This window comes from Oncorhynchus nerka, linkage group LG12 (genome assembly GCF_034236695.1).
Source record: "Oncorhynchus nerka isolate Pitt River linkage group LG12, Oner_Uvic_2.0, whole genome shotgun sequence".
Taxonomy (NCBI): Eukaryota; Metazoa; Chordata; class Actinopteri; order Salmoniformes; family Salmonidae; genus Oncorhynchus; species Oncorhynchus nerka.
This window is the reverse complement of record NC_088407.1, coordinates 19772166-19791134: the sequence shown is the minus strand read 5'-3', so window position 1 is coordinate 19791134 and position 18969 is coordinate 19772166. Positions and strand designations below refer to the sequence as shown.

Here is an 18969-nt window from a genome sequence, read left to right as displayed (position 1 = left end):
AGTTGTCATAGAATCAGCAGTAGTTGTTGTAGGAGCAGTAGTTGTTGTAGGAGCAGTAGTTGACGTAGTATCAGCAGTAGTTGTTGTAGGAGCAGGAGTTGTTGTATCAGCAGTAGTTGTTGTAGGAGCAGTAGTTGTTGTAGGAGCAGGAGTTGACGTAGTATCAGCAGTAGTTGTTGTAGGAACAGTAGTTGTTGTATGAGCAGTAGTTGACGTAGTATCAGCAGTAGTTGTTGTAGGAGCAGTAGTTGTTGTAGGAGCAGTAGTTGTTGTAGGAGCAGGAGTTGACGTAGTATCAGCAGTAGTTGTTGTAGGAGCAGTAGTTGTTGTAGGAGCAGTAGTTGACGTAGTATCAGCAGTAGTTGTTGTAGGAGTAGTAGTTGTTGTAGGAACAGTAGTTGTTGTAGGAGCAGTAGTTGTTGTAGGAGCAGGAGTTGACGTAGTATCAGCAGTAGTTGTTGTAGGAGCAGTAGTTGTTGTAGGAGCAGTAGTTGACGTAGTATCAGCAGTAGTTGTCATAGAATCAGCAGTAGTTGTTGTAGGAGCAGTAGTTGTTGTAGGAGCAGTAGTTGACGTAGTATCAGCAGTAGTTGTTGTAGGAGCAGGAGTTGACGTAGTATCAGCAGTAGTTGTTGTAGGAGCAGTAGTTGTTGTAGGAGCAGGAGTTGACGTAGTATCAGCAGTAGTTGTTGTAGGAACAGTAGTTGTTGTATGAGCAGTAGTTGACGTAGTATCAGCAGTAGTTGTTGTAGGAGCAGTAGTTGTCGTAGTATCAGCAGTAGTTGTTGTAGGAGCAGGAGTTGACGTAGTATCAGCAGTAGTTGTTGTAGGAGCAGTAGTTGTTGTAGGAGCAGTAGTTGTTGTAGGAGCAGGAGTTGACGTAGTATCAGCAGTAGTTGTTGTAGGAGCAGTAGTTGTTGTAGGAGCAGTAGTTGACGTAGTATCAGCAGTAGTTGTCGTAGGAACAGTAGTTGTTGTAGGAGCAGTAGTTGTTGTAGGAGCAGTAGTTGTTGTAGGAGCAGTAGTTGTTGTAGGAGCAGTAGTTGTTGTAGGAGCAGGAGTTGACGTAGTATCAGCAGTAGTTGTTGTAGGAGCAGTAGTTGTTGTAGGAGCAGTAGTTGACGTAGTATCAGCAGTAGTTGTCGTAGTATCAGCAGTAGTTGTTGTAGGAGCAGTAGTTGTTGTAGGAGCAGTAGTTGTTGTAGGAGCAGTAGTTGACGTAGTATCAGCAGTAGTTGTTGTAGGAGCAGTAGTTGTTGTAGGACCAGTAGTTGTCGTAGTATCAGCAGTAGTTGTTGTAGGAGCAGGAGATGTCGTAGTATCAGCAGTAGTTGTTGTAGGAGCAGTAGTTGTTGTAGGAACAGTAGTTGTCGTAGTATCAGCAGTAGTTGTTGTAGGAGCAGGAGTTGTCGTAGTATCAGCAGTAGTTGTTGTAGGAGCAGTAGTTGTTGTAGGAGCAGGAGTTGACGTAGTATCAGCAGTAGTTGTTGTAGGAGCAGTAGTTGTTGCAGGAGTTGACGTAGTATCAGAAGTAGTTTTTGTAGGAGCAGTAGTTGTTGTAGGAGCAGTAGTTGTTGTAGGAGCAGTAGTTGTTGTAGGAGCAGTAGTTGTTGTAGGAGCAGTAGCTGATATAGGAGCAGGAGTTGACGTAGTATCAGCAGTAGTTGTTGTAGGAGCAGTAGTTGTTGTAGGAGCAGTAGTTGTTGTAGGAGCAGTAGTTGTTGTAGGAGCAGGAGTTGACGTAGTATCAGCAGTAGTTGTTGTAGGAGCAGGAGTTGACGTAGTATCAGCAGTAGTTGTTGTAGGAGCAGTAGTTGTTGTAGGAGCAGGAGTTGACGTAGTATCAGCAGTAGTTGTTGTAGGAACAGTAGTTGTTGTATGAGCAGTAGTTGACGTAGTATCAGCAGTAGTTGTTGTAGGAGCAGTAGTTGTCGTAGTATCAGCAGTAGTTGTTGTAGGAGCAGGAGTTGACGTAGTATCAGCAGTAGTTGTTGTAGGAGCAGTAGTTGTTGTAGGAGCAGTAGTTGTTGTAGGAGCAGGAGTTGACGTAGTATCAGCAGTAGTTGTTGTAGGAGCAGTAGTTGTTGTAGGAGCAGTAGTTGACGTAGTATCAGCAGTAGTTGTCGTAGGAACAGTAGTTGTTGTAGGAGCAGTAGTTGTTGTAGGAGCAGTAGTTGTTGTAGGAGCAGTAGTTGTTGTAGGAGCAGTAGTTGTTGTAGGAGCAGGAGTTGACGTAGTATCAGCAGTAGTTGTTGTAGGAGCAGTAGTTGTTGTAGGAGCAGTAGTTGACGTAGTATCAGCAGTAGTTGTCGTAGTATCAGCAGTAGTTGTTGTAGGAGCAGTAGTTGTTGTAGGAGCAGTAGTTGTTGTAGGAGCAGTAGTTGACGTAGTATCAGCAGTAGTTGTTGTAGGAGCAGTAGTTGTTGTAGGACCAGTAGTTGTCGTAGTATCAGCAGTAGTTGTTGTAGGAGCAGGAGATGTCGTAGTATCAGCAGTAGTTGTTGTAGGAGCAGTAGTTGTTGTAGGAACAGTAGTTGTCGTAGTATCAGCAGTAGTTGTTGTAGGAGCAGGAGTTGTCGTAGTATCAGCAGTAGTTGTTGTAGGAGCAGTAGTTGTTGTAGGAGCAGGAGTTGACGTAGTATCAGCAGTAGTTGTTGTAGGAGCAGTAGTTGTTGCAGGAGTTGACGTAGTATCAGAAGTAGTTTTTGTAGGAGCAGTAGTTGTTGTAGGAGCAGTAGTTGTTGTAGGAGCAGTAGTTGTTGTAGGAGCAGTAGTTGTTGTAGGAGCAGTAGCTGATATAGGAGCAGGAGTTGACGTAGTATCAGCAGTAGTTGTTGTAGGAGCAGTAGTTGTTGTAGGAGCAGTAGTTGTTGTAGGAGCAGTAGTTGTTGTAGGAGCAGGAGTTGACGTAGTATCAGCAGTAGTTGTTGTAGGAACAGTAGTTGTTGTAGGAGCAGTAGTTGACGTAGTATCAGCAGTAGTTGTTGTAGGAGCAGTAGTTGTCGTAGTATCAGCAGTAGTTGTTGTAGGAGCAGGAGTTGACGTAGTATCAGCAGTAGTTGTTGTAGGAGCAGTAGTTGTTGTAGGAGCAGGAGTTGACGTAGTATCAGCAGTAGTTGTTGTAGGAGCAGTAGTTGTTGTAGGAGCAGTAGTTGACGTAGTATCAGCAGTAGTTGTTGTAGGAGTAGTAGTTGTTGTAGGAACAGTAGTTGTTGTAGGAGCAGTAGTTGTTGTAGGAGCAGTAGTTGTTGTAGGAGCAGGAGTTGACGTAGTATCAGCAGTAGTTGTCATAGAATCAGCAGTAGTTGTTGTAGGAGCAGTAGTTGACGTAGTATCAGCAGTAGTTGTCATAGAATCAGCAGTAGTTGTTGTAGGAGCAGTAGTTGTTGTAGGAGCAGTAGTTGACGTAGTATCAGCAGTAGTTGTTGTAGGAGCAGGAGTTGACGTAGTATCAGCAGTAGTTGTTGTAGGAGCAGTAGTTGTTGTAGGGGCAGTAGTTGTCGTAGTATCAGCAGTAGTTGTTGTAGGAGCAGTAGTTGTTGTAGGACCAGTAGTTGTCGTAGTATCAGCAGTAGTTGTTGTAGGAGCAGGAGTTGTCGTAGTATCAGCAGTAGTTGTTGTAGGAGCAGTAGTTGTTGTAGGAGCAGGAGTTGACGTAGTATCAGCAGTAGTTGTTGTAGGAGCAGTAGTTGTTGTAGGAGCAGGAGTAGACGTAGTATCAGAAGTAGTTGTTGTAGGAGCAGTTGTTGTTGTAGGAGCAGTAGTTGTTGTAGGAGCAGTAGTTGTTGTAGGAGCAGGAGTTGACGTAGTATCAGCAGTAGTTGTTGTAGGAGCAGTAGTTGTTGTAGGAGCAGTAGTTGTTGTAGGAGCAGGAGTTGACGTAGTATCAGCAGTATTTGTTGTAGGAGCAGTAGTTGTTGTAGGAGCAGTAGTTGTTGTAGGAGCAGGAGTTGACGTAGTATCAGCAGTAGTTGTTGTAGGAACAGTAGTTGTTGTAGGAGCAGTAGTTGACGTAGTATCAGCAGTAGTTGTTGTAGGAGCAGTAGTTGTCGTAGTATCAGCAGTAGTTGTTGTAGGAGCAGGAGTTGACGTAGTATCAGCAGTAGTTGTTGTAGGAGCAGTAGTTGTTGTAGGAGCAGTAGTTGTTGTAGGAGCAGGAGTTGACGTAGTATCAGCAGTAGTTGTTGTAGGAACAGTAGTTGTTGTAGGAGCAGTAGTTGACGTAGTATCAGCAGTAGTTGTTGTAGGAGCAGTAGTTGTCGTAGTATCAGCAGTAGTTGTTGTAGGAGCAGGAGTTGACGTAGTATCAGCAGTAGTTGTTGTAGGAGCAGTAGTTGTTGTAGGAGCAGTAGTTGTTGTAGGAGCAGGAGTTGACGTAGTATCAGCAGTAGTTGTTGTAGGAGCAGGAGATGACGTAGTATCAGCAGTAGTTGTTGTAGGAGCAGTAGTTGTCGTAGTATCAGCAGTAGTTGTTGTAGGAGCAGGAGTTGACGTAGTATCAGCAGTAGTTGTTGTAGGAGCAGTAGTTGTTGTAGGAGCAGTAGTTGTTGTAGGAGCAGGAGTTGACGTAGTATCAGCAGTAGTTGTTGTAGGAGCAGTAGTTGACGTAGTATCAGCAGTAGTTGTTGTAGGAACAGTAGTTGTTGTAGGAGCAGTAGTTGTTGTAGGAGCAGTAGTTGTTGTAGGAGCAGGAGTTGACGTAGTATCAGCAGTAGTTGTCATAGAATCAGCAGTAGTTGTTGTAGGAGCAGTAGTTGACGTAGTATCAGCAGTAGTTGTCATAGAATCAGCAGTAGTTGTTGTAGGAGCAGTAGTTGTTGTAGGAGCAGTAGTTGACGTAGTATCAGCAGTAGTTGTTGTAGGAGCAGGAGTTGACGTAGTATCAGCAGTAGTTGTTGTAGGAGCAGTAGTTGTTGTAGGAGCAGTAGTTGTCGTAGTATCAGCAGTAGTTGTTGTAGGAGCAGTAGTTGTTGTAGGACCAGTAGTTGTCGTAGTATCAGCAGTAGTTGTTGTAGGAGCAGTAGTTGTTGTAGGAGCAGGAGTTGACGTAGTATCAGCAGTAGTTGTTGTAGGAGCAGTAGTTGTTGTAGGAGCAGGAGTTGACGTAGTATCAGAAGTAGTTGTTGTAGGAGCAGGAGTTGACGTAGTATCAGCAGTAGTTGTTGTAGGAACAGTAGTTGTTGTAGGAGCAGTAGTTGACGTAGTATCAGCAGTAGTTGTTGTAGGAGCAGTAGTTGACGTAGTATCAGCAGTAGTTGTTGTAGGAGCAGGAGTTGACGTAGTATCAGCAGTAGTTGTTGTAGGAGCAGTAGTTGTTGTAGGAGCAGTAGTTGTTGTAGGAGCAGGAGTTGACGTAGTATCAGCAGTAGTTGTTGTAGGAGCAGTAGTTGTTGTAGGAGCAGTAGTTGACGTAGTATCAGCAGTAGTTGTTGTAGGAGTAGTAGTTGTTGTAGGAACAGTAGTTGTTGTAGGAGCAGTAGTTGTTGTAGGAGCAGTAGGTGTTGTAGGAGCAGGAGTTGACGTAGTATCAGCAGTAGTTGTTGTAGGAGCAGTAGTTGTTGTAGGAGCAGTAGTTGTTGTAGGAGCAGTAGTTGTTGTAGGAGCAGTAGTTGTTAGTAGGAGCAGGAGTTGTAGGAGCAGTAGTTGTTATCAGCAGTAGTTGTTGTAGGAGCAGGAGTTGTTGTAGTATCAGCAGTAGTTGTTGTAGGAGCAGTAGTTGTTGTAGGAGCAGTAGTTGTTGTAGGAGCAGTAGTTGACGTAGTATCAGCAGTAGTTGTTGTAGGAGCAGTAGTTGTTGTAGGAGCAGTAGTTGACGTAGTATCAGCAGTAGTTGTTGTAGGAACAGTAGTTGTTGTAGGTAGTATCAGCAGTAGTTGTAGGAGCAGGAGTTGTACGTAGTATCAGCAGTAGTTGTTGTAGGAACAGTAGTTGTTGTAGGAGCAGTAGTTGTTGTAGGAACAGTAGTTGTATCAGCAGTAGTTGTTGTAGGAGCAGTAGTTGGAGCAGTCGTAGTATCAGCAGTAGTTGTTGTAGGAGCAGGAGTTGACGTAGTATCAGCAGTAGTTGTTGTAGGAGCAGTAGTTGTTGTAGGAGCAGTAGTTGTTGTAGGAGCAGGAGTTGACGTAGTATCAGCAGTAGTTGTTGTAGGAGCAGTAGTTGTTGTAGGAGCAGTAGTTGTTGTAGGAGCAGTAGGTGTTGTAGGAGCAGGAGTTGACGTAGTATCAGCAGTAGTTGTTGTAGGAGCAGTAGTTGTTGTAGGAGCAGGAGTTGACGTAGTATCAGCAGTAGTTGTTGTAGGAGCAGTAGTTGTTGTAGGAGCAGGAGTTGACGTAGTATCAGCAGTAGTTGTTGTAGGAGCAGTAGTTGACGTAGTATCAGCAGTAGTTGTTGTAGGAACAGTAGTTGTTGTAGGAGCAGTAGTTGTTGTAGGAGCAGTAGTTGTTGTAGGAGCAGGAGTTGACGTAGTATCAGCAGTAGTTGTCATAGAATCAGCAGTAGTTGTTGTAGGAGCAGTAGTTGACGTAGTATCAGCAGTAGTTGTCATAGAATCAGCAGTAGTTGTTGTAGGAGCAGTAGTTGTTGTAGGAGCAGTAGTTGACGTAGTATCAGCAGTAGTTGTTGTAGGAGCAGGAGTTGACGTAGTATCAGCAGTAGTTGTTGTAGGAGCAGTAGTTGTTGTAGGAGCAGTAGTTGTCGTAGTATCAGCAGTAGTTGTTGTAGGAGCAGTAGTTGTCGTAGTATCAGCAGTAGTTGTTGTAGGAGCAGGAGTTGACGTAGTATCAGCAGTAGTTGTTGTAGGAGCAGTAGTTGTTGTAGGAGCAGTAGTTGTTGTAGGAGCAGGAGTTGACGTAGTATCAGCAGTAGTTGTTGTAGGAGCAGTAGTTGTTGTAGGAGCAGTAGTTGTTGTAGGAGCAGTAGGTGTTGTAGGAGCAGGAGTTGACGTAGTATCAGCAGTAGTTGTTGTAGGAGCAGTAGTTGTTGTAGGAGCAGGAGTTGACGTAGTATCAGCAGTAGTTGTTGTAGGAGCAGTAGTTGTTGTAGGAGCAGTAGTTGTTGTAGGAGCAGGAGTTGACGTAGTATCAGCAGTAGTTGTTGTAGGAGCAGTAGTTGACGTAGTATCAGCAGTAGTTGTTGTAGGAACAGTAGTTGTTGTAGGAGCAGTAGTTGTTGTAGGAGCAGTAGTTGTTGTAGGAGCAGGAGTTGACGTAGTATCAGCAGTAGTTGTCATAGAATCAGCAGTAGTTGTTGTAGGAGCAGTAGTTGACGTAGTATCAGCAGTAGTTGTCATAGAATCAGCAGTAGTTGTTGTAGGAGCAGTAGTTGTTGTAGGAGCAGTAGTTGACGTAGTATCAGCAGTAGTTGTTGTAGGAGCAGGAGTTGACGTAGTATCAGCAGTAGTTGTTGTAGGAGCAGTAGTTGTTGTAGGAGCAGTAGTTGTCGTAGTATCAGCAGTAGTTGTTGTAGGAGCAGTAGTTGTTGTAGGACCAGTAGTTGTCGTAGTATCAGCAGTAGTTGTTGTAGGAGCAGTAGTTGTTGTAGGAGCAGGAGTTGACGTAGTATCAGCAGTAGTTGTTGTAGGAGCAGTAGTTGTTGTAGGAGCAGGAGTTGACGTAGTATCAGAAGTAGTTGTTGTAGGAGCAGGAGTTGACGTAGTATCAGCAGTATTTGTTGTAGGAGCAGTAGTTGTTGTAGGAGCAGTAGTTGTTGTAGGAGCAGGAGTTGACGTAGTATCAGCAGTAGTTGTTGTAGGAACAGTAGTTGTTGTAGGAGCAGTAGTTGACGTAGTATCAGCAGTAGTTGTTGTAGGAGCAGTAGTTGTCGTAGTATCAGCAGTAGTTGTTGTAGGAGCAGGAGTTGACGTAGTATCAGCAGTAGTTGTTGTAGGAGCAGTAGTTGTTGTAGGAGCAGTAGTTGTTGTAGGAGCAGGAGTTGACGTAGTATCAGCAGTAGTTGTTGTAGGAACAGTAGTTGTTGTAGGAGCAGTAGTTGACGTAGTATCAGCAGTAGTTGTTGTAGGAGCAGTAGTTGTCGTAGTATCAGCAGTAGTTGTTGTAGGAGCAGGAGTTGACGTAGTATCAGCAGTAGTTGTTGTAGGAGCAGTAGTTGTTGTAGGAGCAGTAGTTGTTGTAGGAGCAGGAGTTGACGTAGTATCAGCAGTAGTTGTTGTAGGAGCAGTAGTTGTTGTAGGAGCAGTAGTTGTTGTAGGAGCAGGAGATGACGTAGTATCAGCAGTAGTTGTTGTAGGAGCAGTAGTTGTCGTAGTATCAGCAGTAGTTGTTGTAGGAGCAGGAGTTGACGTAGTATCAGCAGTAGTTGTTGTAGGAGCAGTAGTTGTTGTAGGAGCAGTAGTTGTTGTAGGAGCAGGAGTTGACGTAGTATCAGCAGTAGTTGTTGTAGGAGCAGTAGTTGACGTAGTATCAGCAGTAGTTGTTGTAGGAACAGTAGTTGTTGTAGGAGCAGTAGTTGTTGTAGGAGCAGTAGTTGTTGTAGGAGCAGGAGTTGACGTAGTATCAGCAGTAGTTGTCATAGAATCAGCAGTAGTTGTTGTAGGAGCAGTAGTTGACGTAGTATCAGCAGTAGTTGTCATAGAATCAGCAGTAGTTGTTGTAGGAGCAGTAGTTGTTGTAGGAGCAGTAGTTGACGTAGTATCAGCAGTAGTTGTTGTAGGAGCAGGAGTTGACGTAGTATCAGCAGTAGTTGTTGTAGGAGCAGTAGTTGTTGTAGGAGCAGTAGTTGTCGTAGTATCAGCAGTAGTTGTTGTAGGAGCAGTAGTTGTTGTAGGACCAGTAGTTGTCGTAGTATCAGCAGTAGTTGTTGTAGGAGCAGTAGTTGTTGTAGGAGCAGGAGTTGACGTAGTATCAGCAGTAGTTGTTGTAGGAGCAGTAGTTGTTGTAGGAGCAGGAGTTGTTGTAGGAGCAGGAGTTGACGTAGTATCAGCAGTAGTTGTTGTAGGAGCAGTAGTTGTCGTAGTATCAGCAGTAGTTGTTGTAGGAGCAGGAGTTGACGTAGTATCAGCAGTAGTTGTTGTAGGAGCAGTAGTTGTTGTAGGAGCAGTAGTTGTTGTAGGAGCAGGAGTTGACGTAGTATCAGCAGTAGTTGTTGTAGGAGCAGTAGTTGTTGTAGGAGCAGTAGTTGTTGTAGGAGCAGGAGATGACGTAGTATCAGCAGTAGTTGTTGTAGGAGCAGTAGTTGTCGTAGTATCAGCAGTAGTTGTTGTAGGAGCAGGAGTTGACGTAGTATCAGCAGTAGTTGTTGTAGGAGCAGTAGTTGTTGTAGGAGCAGTAGTTGTTGTAGGAGCAGGAGTTGACGTAGTATCAGCAGTAGTTGTTGTAGGAGCAGTAGTTGACGTAGTATCAGCAGTAGTTGTTGTAGGAACAGTAGTTGTTGTAGGAGCAGTAGTTGTTGTAGGAGCAGTAGTTGTTGTAGGAGCAGGAGTTGACGTAGTATCAGCAGTAGTTGTCATAGAATCAGCAGTAGTTGTTGTAGGAGCAGTAGTTGACGTAGTATCAGCAGTAGTTGTCATAGAATCAGCAGTAGTTGTTGTAGGAGCAGTAGTTGTTGTAGGAGCAGTAGTTGACGTAGTATCAGCAGTAGTTGTTGTAGGAGCAGGAGTTGACGTAGTATCAGCAGTAGTTGTTGTAGGAGCAGTAGTTGTTGTAGGAGCAGTAGTTGTCGTAGTATCAGCAGTAGTTGTTGTAGGAGCAGTAGTTGTTGTAGGACCAGTAGTTGTCGTAGTATCAGCAGTAGTTGTTGTAGGAGCAGTAGTTGTTGTAGGAGCAGGAGTTGACGTAGTATCAGCAGTAGTTGTTGTAGGAGCAGTAGTTGTTGTAGGAGCAGGAGTTGTTGTAGGAGCAGGAGTTGACGTAGTATCAGCAGTAGTTGTTGTAGGAGCAGTAGTTGTCGTAGTATCAGCAGTAGTTGTTGTAGGAGCAGGAGTTGACGTAGTATCAGCAGTAGTTGTTGTAGGAGCAGTAGTTGTTGTAGGAGCAGTAGTTGTTGTAGGAGCAGGAGTTGACGTAGTATCAGCAGTAGTTGTTGTAGGAGCAGTAGTTGTTGTAGGAGCAGTAGTTGACGTAGTATCAGCAGTAGTTGTTGTAGGAGTAGTAGTTGTTGTAGGAACAGTAGTTGTTGTAGGAGCAGTAGTTGTTGTAGGAGCAGTAGGTGTTGTAGGAGCAGGAGTTGACGTAGTATCAGCAGTAGTTGTTGTAGGAGCAGTAGTTGTTGTAGGAGCAGTAGTTGTTGTAGGAGCAGTAGTTGTTGTAGGAGCAGTAGTTGTTGTAGGAGCAGGAGTTGACGTAGTATCAGCAGTAGTTGTTGTAGGAGCAGTATTTGTTGTAGGAGCAGTAGTTGTTGTAGGAGCAGTAGTTGTTGTAGGAGCAGTAGTTGTTGTAGGAGCAGGAGTTGACGTAGTATCAGCAGTAGTTGTTGTAGGAGCAGTAGTTGTTGTAGGAGCAGTAGTTGTTGTAGGAGCAGTAGTTGACGTAGTATCAGCAGTAGTTGTTGTAGGAACAGTAGTTGTTGTAGGAGCAGTAGTTGACGTAGTATCAGCAGTAGTTGTTGTAGGAGCAGTAGTTGTCGTAGTATCAGCAGTAGTTGTAGGAGCAGGAGTTGACGTAGTATCAGCAGTAGTTGTTGTAGGAACAGTAGTTGTTGTAGGAGCAGTAGTTGACGTAGTATCAGCAGTAGTTGTTGTAGGAGCAGTAGTTGTCGTAGTATCAGCAGTAGTTGTTGTAGGAGCAGGAGTTGACGTAGTATCAGCAGTAGTTGTTGTAGGAGCAGTAGTTGTTGTAGGAGCAGTAGTTGTTGTAGGAGCAGGAGTTGACGTAGTATCAGCAGTAGTTGTTGTAGGAGCAGTAGTTGTTGTAGGAGCAGTAGTTGTTGTAGGAGCAGTAGGTGTTGTAGGAGCAGGAGTTGACGTAGTATCAGCAGTAGTTGTTGTAGGAGCAGTAGTTGTTGTAGGAGCAGTAGTTGTTGTAGGAGCAGTAGTTGACGTAGTATCAGCAGTAGTTGTTGTAGGAGCAGGAGTTGACGTAGTATCAGCAGTACTTGTTGTAGGAGCAGTAGTTGTTGTAGGAGCAGTAGTTGTCGTAGTATCAGCAGTAGTTGTTGTAGGAGCAGTAGTTGTTGTAGGACCAGTAGTTGTCGTAGTATCAGCAGTAGTTGTTGTAGGAGCAGGAGTTGTCGTAGTATCAGCAGTAGTTGTTGTAGGAGCAGTAGTTGTTGTAGGAGCAGGAGTTGACGTAGTATCAGCAGTAGTTGTTGTAGGAGCAGTAGTTGTTGTAGGAGCAGGAGTTGACGTAGTATCAGAAGTAGTTGTTGTAGGAGCAGTAGTTGTTGTAGGAGCAGTAGTTGTTGTATGAGCAGTAGTTGTTGTAGGAGCAGTAGTTGTTGTAGGAGCAGGAGTTGACGTAGTATCAGCAGTAGTTGTTGTAGGAGCAGTAGTTGTTGTAGGAGCAGTAGTTGTTGTAGGAGCAGGAGTTGACGTAGTATCAGCAGTAGTTGTTGTAGGAACAGTAGTTGTTGTAGGAGCAGTAGTTGACGTAGTATCAGCAGTAGTTGTTGTAGGAGCAGTAGTTGTCGTAGTATCAGCAGTAGTTGTTGTAGGAGCAGGAGTTGACGTAGTATCAGCAGTAGTTATTGTAGGAGCAGTAGTTGTTGTAGGAGCAGTAGTTGTTGTAGGAGCAGGAGTTGACGTAGTATCAGCAGTAGTTGTTGTAGGAGCAGTAGTTGTTGTAGGAGCAGTAGTTGACGTAGTATCAGCAGTAGTTGTTGTAGGAGTAGTAGTTGTTGTAATAGGAACAGTAGTTGTTGTATTAGGAGCTGTAGTTGTTGTAGTAGGAGGAGGAGTTTTTGTATTAGGAGCTGTAGTTGTTGTAGTAGGAACTGTAGTTGTTGTAGTAGGAACTGTAGTTGTTGTAGTAGAAACTGTAGTTGTTGTAGTAGGAGCAAGAGTTGTTGTAGTAGGAGCCGTAGATGTTGTCGGAGCAGTAGTGGGTTGTTGTAGGAGCTGTAGTTGTTGTTGTTGGAGCAGTTGTTGTTGTAGGAGCAGTATTTGTTGTGTTAGGAACTGTTTTTGTAGTAGTAGTAGTAGTAGTTGTTGTAGTCGGAGCAGTAGTTGTTATAGGAGCAGTAGTTGTTGTATTAGGATCCGTAGTTGTTGAAGTAGTAGTTGTAAAATCCCATGGTTGTAGTATTCCCAGTGCTCATTCCATCCTGATTCTGCAGATCATCCATTTCTGGAAAACCTGGGAGTTTTGGGAAAGTTTCTGGAATTTTGCAACCCAGAGCAAACATTTAGAGGCTTATCACTGGGTAAAACTAGTTTAATCAACGTTCTTTCTCGTAATTTCAACCCCAAATATCTATGTGATGACACTGAATCACCATAGAAAATCGAATGGGTTTGGAGGAAGTCATCAACGTAAGGTCATTTCGACAACACAACCAACGGTAAATGAAATCTAGATGCTGAATTGTTGTCTGTGCCGTTGGATCATGCACCAAAATGTTTTTATACTACAAATAGATAAATAGTACCGTCATGCTTTCAATAGGCATGGCACCTGTGCAAACATTTTTGGCAAAATATATGTTATTTCAGTTGCGTCCTACAGAAAAATAATGTAAAAAAGAACTGTGTCGTGTTTGTGATGGTTTTAGCAGAGACTTTGGTTGCCAAATGCCAGTAACTTCCAACCAGGATTTCTGGAGAACCTGGGGATTTGGGGAAAGTTACTGTAATTGTTCAACTCTAGTGGAGACTTACTTGACTACGATGTTACTCAATGACGGTGCTGTCCAGGTGACTGTTATTGATGATCTAGGTTGATTGTTGCTTTGACTCACCCCAGAGGCCTAACAATAAAACAACCGGTAAGTCAATCAATAGAGGATAATGATCTTGGTACATTGATGGCAGGTAAGGCACTGATCAATGCTTTTTGGTGGTTCTAGCTATAGTACGTAAAGGTAACAAACTCTTGTTTAAGGTTGGAAAATGACTGTAACTTGCCCGAAATACCCAGGTTTTAAGCAGTAAATCTGGAATCCACCAACTAGATTTTTGGAAAACCTTGGAATTTTGGGAAGTTACCGGAATTTTAGCAACCCTACTTTTCAGCACTGTGTAGCCGGACCAGTAAAATCTCTCCTATTATTGGGCTCAAATCAGTTTCATTTGACATATTGATGAGTCAATATAGTCCAATAAATCAGTGGGTAAATTGGTAACAGTGAAGAATATGGACAGAATGTCCTGTGCTGTATTGTAACTAGGGTTACAAAATTCCAGAAACTCTCCCAAAATGTCCCAGGTTTTCCAGAAATCTCAGTTGGAGGATCTCATGATTCAGGAGGGTAGGAGCAGGGTGGGAATCCTCCAACTGGGAAAGTTTCAGGAATTATACAACCCTAACAGTAACTCACTGCGATCCCATTGCAAGGCACAAGAACGATCCCAGTTCCACTGTCGAGAGAGAACATTCCCACAGCCTTGTTCTGTCCTTCCTCATGGGCCTCCAGAAGAAACTCTTTATAGGTGAAGGTTCCTGACAGAGTCACTGAGAAAGAGAGAGAGGTAGAAAGGGAGTGAGTGAAATGAAGATAAATTGAAAAAGGGAGAGAGAAGGAGAAAGAAAGAGAAATTGAGTGCTAAAACGCTGGATGACATGTCCTTGGACTAAGTCATGATTCCCTGCCTCTTAGCAATCTTATATTGTCACGTTAACTGTGCTGGAATATGCTATGTGAAAAGTTAATGCCTGAGCAGGGACGGATTGCCAAAGGGCAATTCTGGTAAATGGTCTATCTCAAATAAAATCTAACTTTATTTGTAACATGCGCCGAATACAAGTGTAGACTTTACCGTGAAATGCTTACTTACAAGCCCTTAACCAACAGTGCAGTTCAAGAAGAAGAAAATATTTACCAAGTAGACTAAAAATAAGTAACAACAAAAAGTAACACAATAAGCCCTGTTAAAATGTTTGTTTAAATTTTCTCACAACATTTTAATAAAATTGCTGGGGCCTCAAGGAATAAAATGGGTTGTGTATTAGAAATGTCCAGACAGATTACTGTTCCCACTCCATTCCTTCGTCTGAGCCCATACGGTATGTATTGGGTAAGCCTAATAGTGTGTTTCCACCATCTCGGTGACTCACCTTGGATGGTGTCTCCTGGCTGGTAGGTGTTCTGGTTGACAGTGACAGTGTATGGTGAGGAAGAGCTCTGCCCTGTGCTGCCATGAAAACTATTACCAGGTAGTATTGAACCACACTGAGAAGCAATGGAAGATCCTCCCCCACTGAAACCCTCCACTTGTAAAGCAGTCAGAGAGAGGAGAAGGCAGACAAAACCCCACCATTTCTCTGTATAGAAGAGCATACATGAGCCTCCATGTTAGAAGACATTGAAACAAATATCCAGTCTTGTTCAATAGAACTTAATCCAAAAAAAGACAAGTATTCAGGTGAATTGTTTGGTGCCAAATTATGTATTAGGCTTTTTATTATCTATCTCTAGCATGACGTCTTAAAACCTAATTTCTAACGTTACTGAGGACAATTATTATTATTGCTATTAAAACAACAAAAATACATTACAAAGACAATGTGAATGGGTGCTCGCATCAGTGGGTGCTCTGGTCAGTGGGATGCCAGCATGGCGAAGCCCCCTGCCCAAAGGGATTTTCCAGGGCAGGTAGGACCAAGCCCAGCCTGATGCCCAGGCTGGTATGGAAGCGAGTGCAAACATATGTCACGCCCTGATCAGTTTCACCTATCTTGTGCTTGTCTCCACCCCCTCTAGGTGTTGCTCGTCTTCCCCATTATCCATTGTCTATTTATACCTGTGTTTTCTGTCTGTCTTTTCCAGTTCGTCTTTTTGTTCAAGTTTACCAGCGTTTGTCCTGTCAGCTCCTGTCTTTTCCCAGATTCTCTTTTTTTGCGTCCTCCTGGTTTTTGACCTTTGCCTGTCCTGACCCTGTACCTGCCCGCCAGACCTCTCTCCCTGTCCCTGACCCTGAGCCTGCCCGCTGTCCTGTACCTTGCTCCTGCTCTGGATTATCGACCCCTGCCTTCCTTGACCTGACGTTTGCCTGTCCCAGTGTTATGATAAGCATTGTTACTTCACACCATCTGCACTTGGGTCTTACCTTGATTCCTGATACCATAACCACCACGACCAGCACACACACATCTCAGACCGTGAAACCAAAACATAAAACATATACAGTGGGGCAAAAAAGTATTTAGTCAGCCACCAATTGTGCAAGTTCTCCCACTTAAAAAGATGAGAGAGGCCTGTAATTTTTTATCATAGGTACATTTCAACTATGACAGACAAAGTGAGAGAAAAAAATCCGGAAAATCACATTGTAGGATTTTTAATGAATTTATTTGCAAATTATGGTTGAAAATAAGTATTTGGTCAATAACAAAAGTTTCTCAGTACTTTGTTATATACCCTTTGTTGGCAATGACAGATGTCAAACGTTTTCGTTAAGTCTCACAAGGTTTTCACACACTGTTGCTGGTATTTTGGCCCATTCCTCCATACAGATCTCCTCTAGAGCAGTGATGTTTTCGGGCTGTTGCTGGGCAACACGGACTTTCAACTCCCTCGAAAGATTTCTATGGGGTTGAGATCTGGAGACTGGCTAGGCCACTCCAGGACCTTGAAATGCTTCTTACGAAGCCACTCCTTCGTTGCCCGGGCGGTGTGTTTGGGATCATGTCATGCTGAAAGACCCAGCCACGTTTCATCTTCAATGCCCTTGCTAATGGAAGGAGGTTTTCACTCAAAATCTCACGAAACATGGCCCCATTCATTCTTTCCTTTACACGGATCAGTCGTCCTGGTCCCTTTGCAGAAAAACAGCCCCAAAGCATGATGTCTTCACCCCCATGCTTCACAGTAGGTATGGTGTTCTTTGGATGCAATTCAGCATTCTTTGTCCTCCAAACACGACGAGTTGAGTTTTTACCAAAAAGTTATATTTTGGTTTCATCTGACCATATGACATTCTCCCAATCTTCTTCTGGATCATCCAAATGCTCTCTAGCAAACTTCAGACGGGCCTGGACATGTACTGGCTTAAGCAGGGGGACACGTCTGGCACTGCAGGATTTGAGTCCCTGGCAGAGTAGTGTGTTACTGATGGTAGGCTTTGTTACTTTGGTCCCAGCTCTCTGCAGGTCATTCACTAGGTCCCCTGTGTGGTACTGGGATCTTTGCTCACCGTTCTTGTGATCATTTTGACCCCACAGGGTGAGATCTTGCGTGGAGCCCCAGATCGAGGGAGATTATCAGTGGTCTTGTATGTCTTCCATTTCCTAATAATCGCTCCCACAGTTGATTTCTTCAAACCAGGCTGCTTACTTATTGCAGATTCAGTCTTCCCAGCCTGGTGCAGGTCTACAATTTTGTTTCTGGTGTCCTTTGACAGCTCTTTGGTCTTGGCCATAGTGGAGTTTGGGGTGTGACTGTTTGAGGTTGTGGACAGGTGTCTTTTATACTGATAACAAGTTCAAACAGGTGCCATTAATACAGGTAACGAGTGGAGGACAGAGGAGCCTCTTAAAGAAGAAGTTACATGTCTGTGAGAGCCAGAAATCTTGCTTGTTTGTAGGTGACTAAATACTTATTTTCCACCATAATTTGCAAATAAATTCATAAAAAATCCTACAATGTGATTTTCTGGATTTTTTCCCCCTCATTTTGTCTGTCATAGTTGATGAGTATCTATGATGAAAATTACAGGACTCTCTCATCTTTTTTAAGTGGGAGAACTTGCACAATTGTTGGCTGACTAAATACTTTTTTACCCCACTGTATAACTAAACACACATTCTCACCCTGATTGGTGGAGCTCAAATATTTATACTGTTCATGTGTCTATGTATTTATTCCAACACTCATTAATTCCAACCTTCAGACAGTCACAGATCAACCCATCTTTCCCAGTAAATCATCATCCTGCCATTTTCTCCTGCAACACTTCCCTCCATTCACTAGTGACTGACAATTATTTGTTAGTGTTATTAACATAGGCCTGTTAAATAGTTAGTAGTGAAAGTAGTTCATGAAAAGATAAACCATGGCTTACCAGGTTGATTTAACTTCAGCTAGACGAGTGTTGAATTGAACTGTTTCAAGGACGTGATATCCTCTTAGAACTCTTGCTCTATACTGCCCCTGTTGGAGAAAGTGCGTGCCCATAGTAAACTGAAAATATTTTTCCCCAAAATTGCTAATATATGCATATAAAAAATATTATCTAATAGAAAACACTCTAAAGCTTCTAAAACCGTTTAAATTTTGTCTCTATGTAAAGCAGAACTCTCAGGGCATGCATTCTCCCAAATGTTCTCTTGTCATGGAAAAAGTTGGCCGAACTTTGACGTCATCTCACACGCACCTCCCAAACAGCTACCGCTCTGGGAACAGTCTGTACGTGTTCAGCGCGAAGCCTGCTTTCAATGGGGCTTCTCATTGTGAGAATTGCACGCTCACGGGAGTTTGAGCGAGCTGAAACCTCTCGGCCACGCGAAAAAAAATGTGACTGTTACGCGTGCTCTGGCCGGGTGATGTCCTTTCTTCAGGATCGATTAAACGACATGTGTGTTTCTGTTCGTCCTCACGATTTCTGTGCACCTTTATAACATGTTAAAGCTTAATTATGAACATAGTTTGACAAGTTTACTCGACATATAATATATAATTTCGACGTTTTGGTGCGCATCCACTTGAAATTTGCCTACATTTCGACCGAAATGTGGCTATTTTGAGAACCGAAAGACACAGACTTGAAAACTAAACGCTGGTTTGGTAAGTATAATCCCTTCCAGGTCTTCTGATGGAAGAACAGCAAAGGTAAGGGAATATTTATGTGGTAATTTTGGGTTTCTGTCGACTCCAAGATAGAGGAGCGATACTGCTAATGTTGGAGCGCCGACTCCTAGTATAGCCTAGTGAACGCAACCTGTAACGTTAAAAATAAATGTAACACAGCGATTGCATTTAGAAGAAGTGTATCTTGCTATACATATGTAAAACATGCATATTTAGTCAAAGTTTATGATGTGTATTCCTTGTTAGCTGACGTTATCTGCCGGAGCTATTTCATTTCTCCTGACATTGTAGTAGCATTTTTTGAACGATGCGTCATTGTAAACAGAGATTTATGGATATATATTGCAGATTATTGAAAAAAAAATGTATGTACTGTGTAACATGTTATATTACTGTCATCTGATGAAGATTTCATAAGTTTAGTGAAATGATTTTTCTTTTAATCCTGCGTTTGTTGATTGCATATTTTTTCCTACTTGGCTATGCTAATGAGGTATGTCTGCGGTGGTGGTTGGACATAAATATGTGCTATGTTTTCGCCGTAAAACATTTTAGAAATGTGACTTGCTGGGTAGATAAACAACTTGTTTATCTTTCATTTGAGCTATTTTACTTGTTAATGTGTGGAGGTTAAATATTTTTAGGAATATTTTTTCGCATTGTGCGTTATGCTAATGAGATTGAGCCGTAGTCACAAACCCGAATCCGGTATTGGTGGACTATGAGGATATACAACCGAGTGTGAATCAGAGCTTGGCACACAGAGACCATATATATCAGGTCCCACGTCATGGTAACAAAAATAAATACCTGTCTTCATCTACTTATCAAGAACTCCACTTCCTTGTGACCTAATAACACACACACACACACACACACACACACACACACACACACACACACACACTTGTTTGACATGTTTTTGAGTGCTCCTTGGCAAGGTTCCATAGCTGTGACATGACAATAAATGTTCATGTTAAAATATCACAGTAGATTGTTGTTTTTCTTGCAAAATGTTTCATGTAGCTGTTGAAGACATATAATTAACCAAGGAGGTCCTACAGTAAGGTGTTATATATGGATCTTAATGTAGGTCCTGCACTATGAAGCAATAAA

The 18969-nt window shown here is 43.0% G+C and overlaps 3 protein-coding genes across 3 annotated transcripts; all 3 read right to left on the bottom strand.

Annotated features, from left to right (window-relative positions):
- Positions 1-1818: 1818 nt before the first annotated feature.
- Positions 1819-4638, bottom strand: LOC135574272 (mucin-2-like; the record flags this gene model as incomplete). Its single annotated transcript, XM_065025341.1, has 1 exon — positions 1819-4638. A coding segment is annotated over one exon (2820 nt), but the record flags the coding sequence as incomplete, so codon positions are not given.
- Positions 4639-6847: 2209 nt separating this feature from the next.
- LOC135574273 (mucin-2-like) lies at positions 6848-9379 on the bottom strand (the record flags this gene model as incomplete). Its single annotated transcript, XM_065025342.1, has 1 exon — positions 6848-9379. A coding segment is annotated over one exon (2532 nt), but the record flags the coding sequence as incomplete, so codon positions are not given.
- Positions 9380-10687: 1308 nt separating this feature from the next.
- Positions 10688-11272, bottom strand: LOC135574284 (hepatitis A virus cellular receptor 1-like; the record flags this gene model as incomplete). The annotated part of the gene is made up of 1 exon (XM_065025355.1): positions 10688-11272. A coding segment is annotated over one exon (585 nt), but the record flags the coding sequence as incomplete, so codon positions are not given.
- Between the last annotated feature and the right edge of the window lie 7697 nt (positions 11273-18969).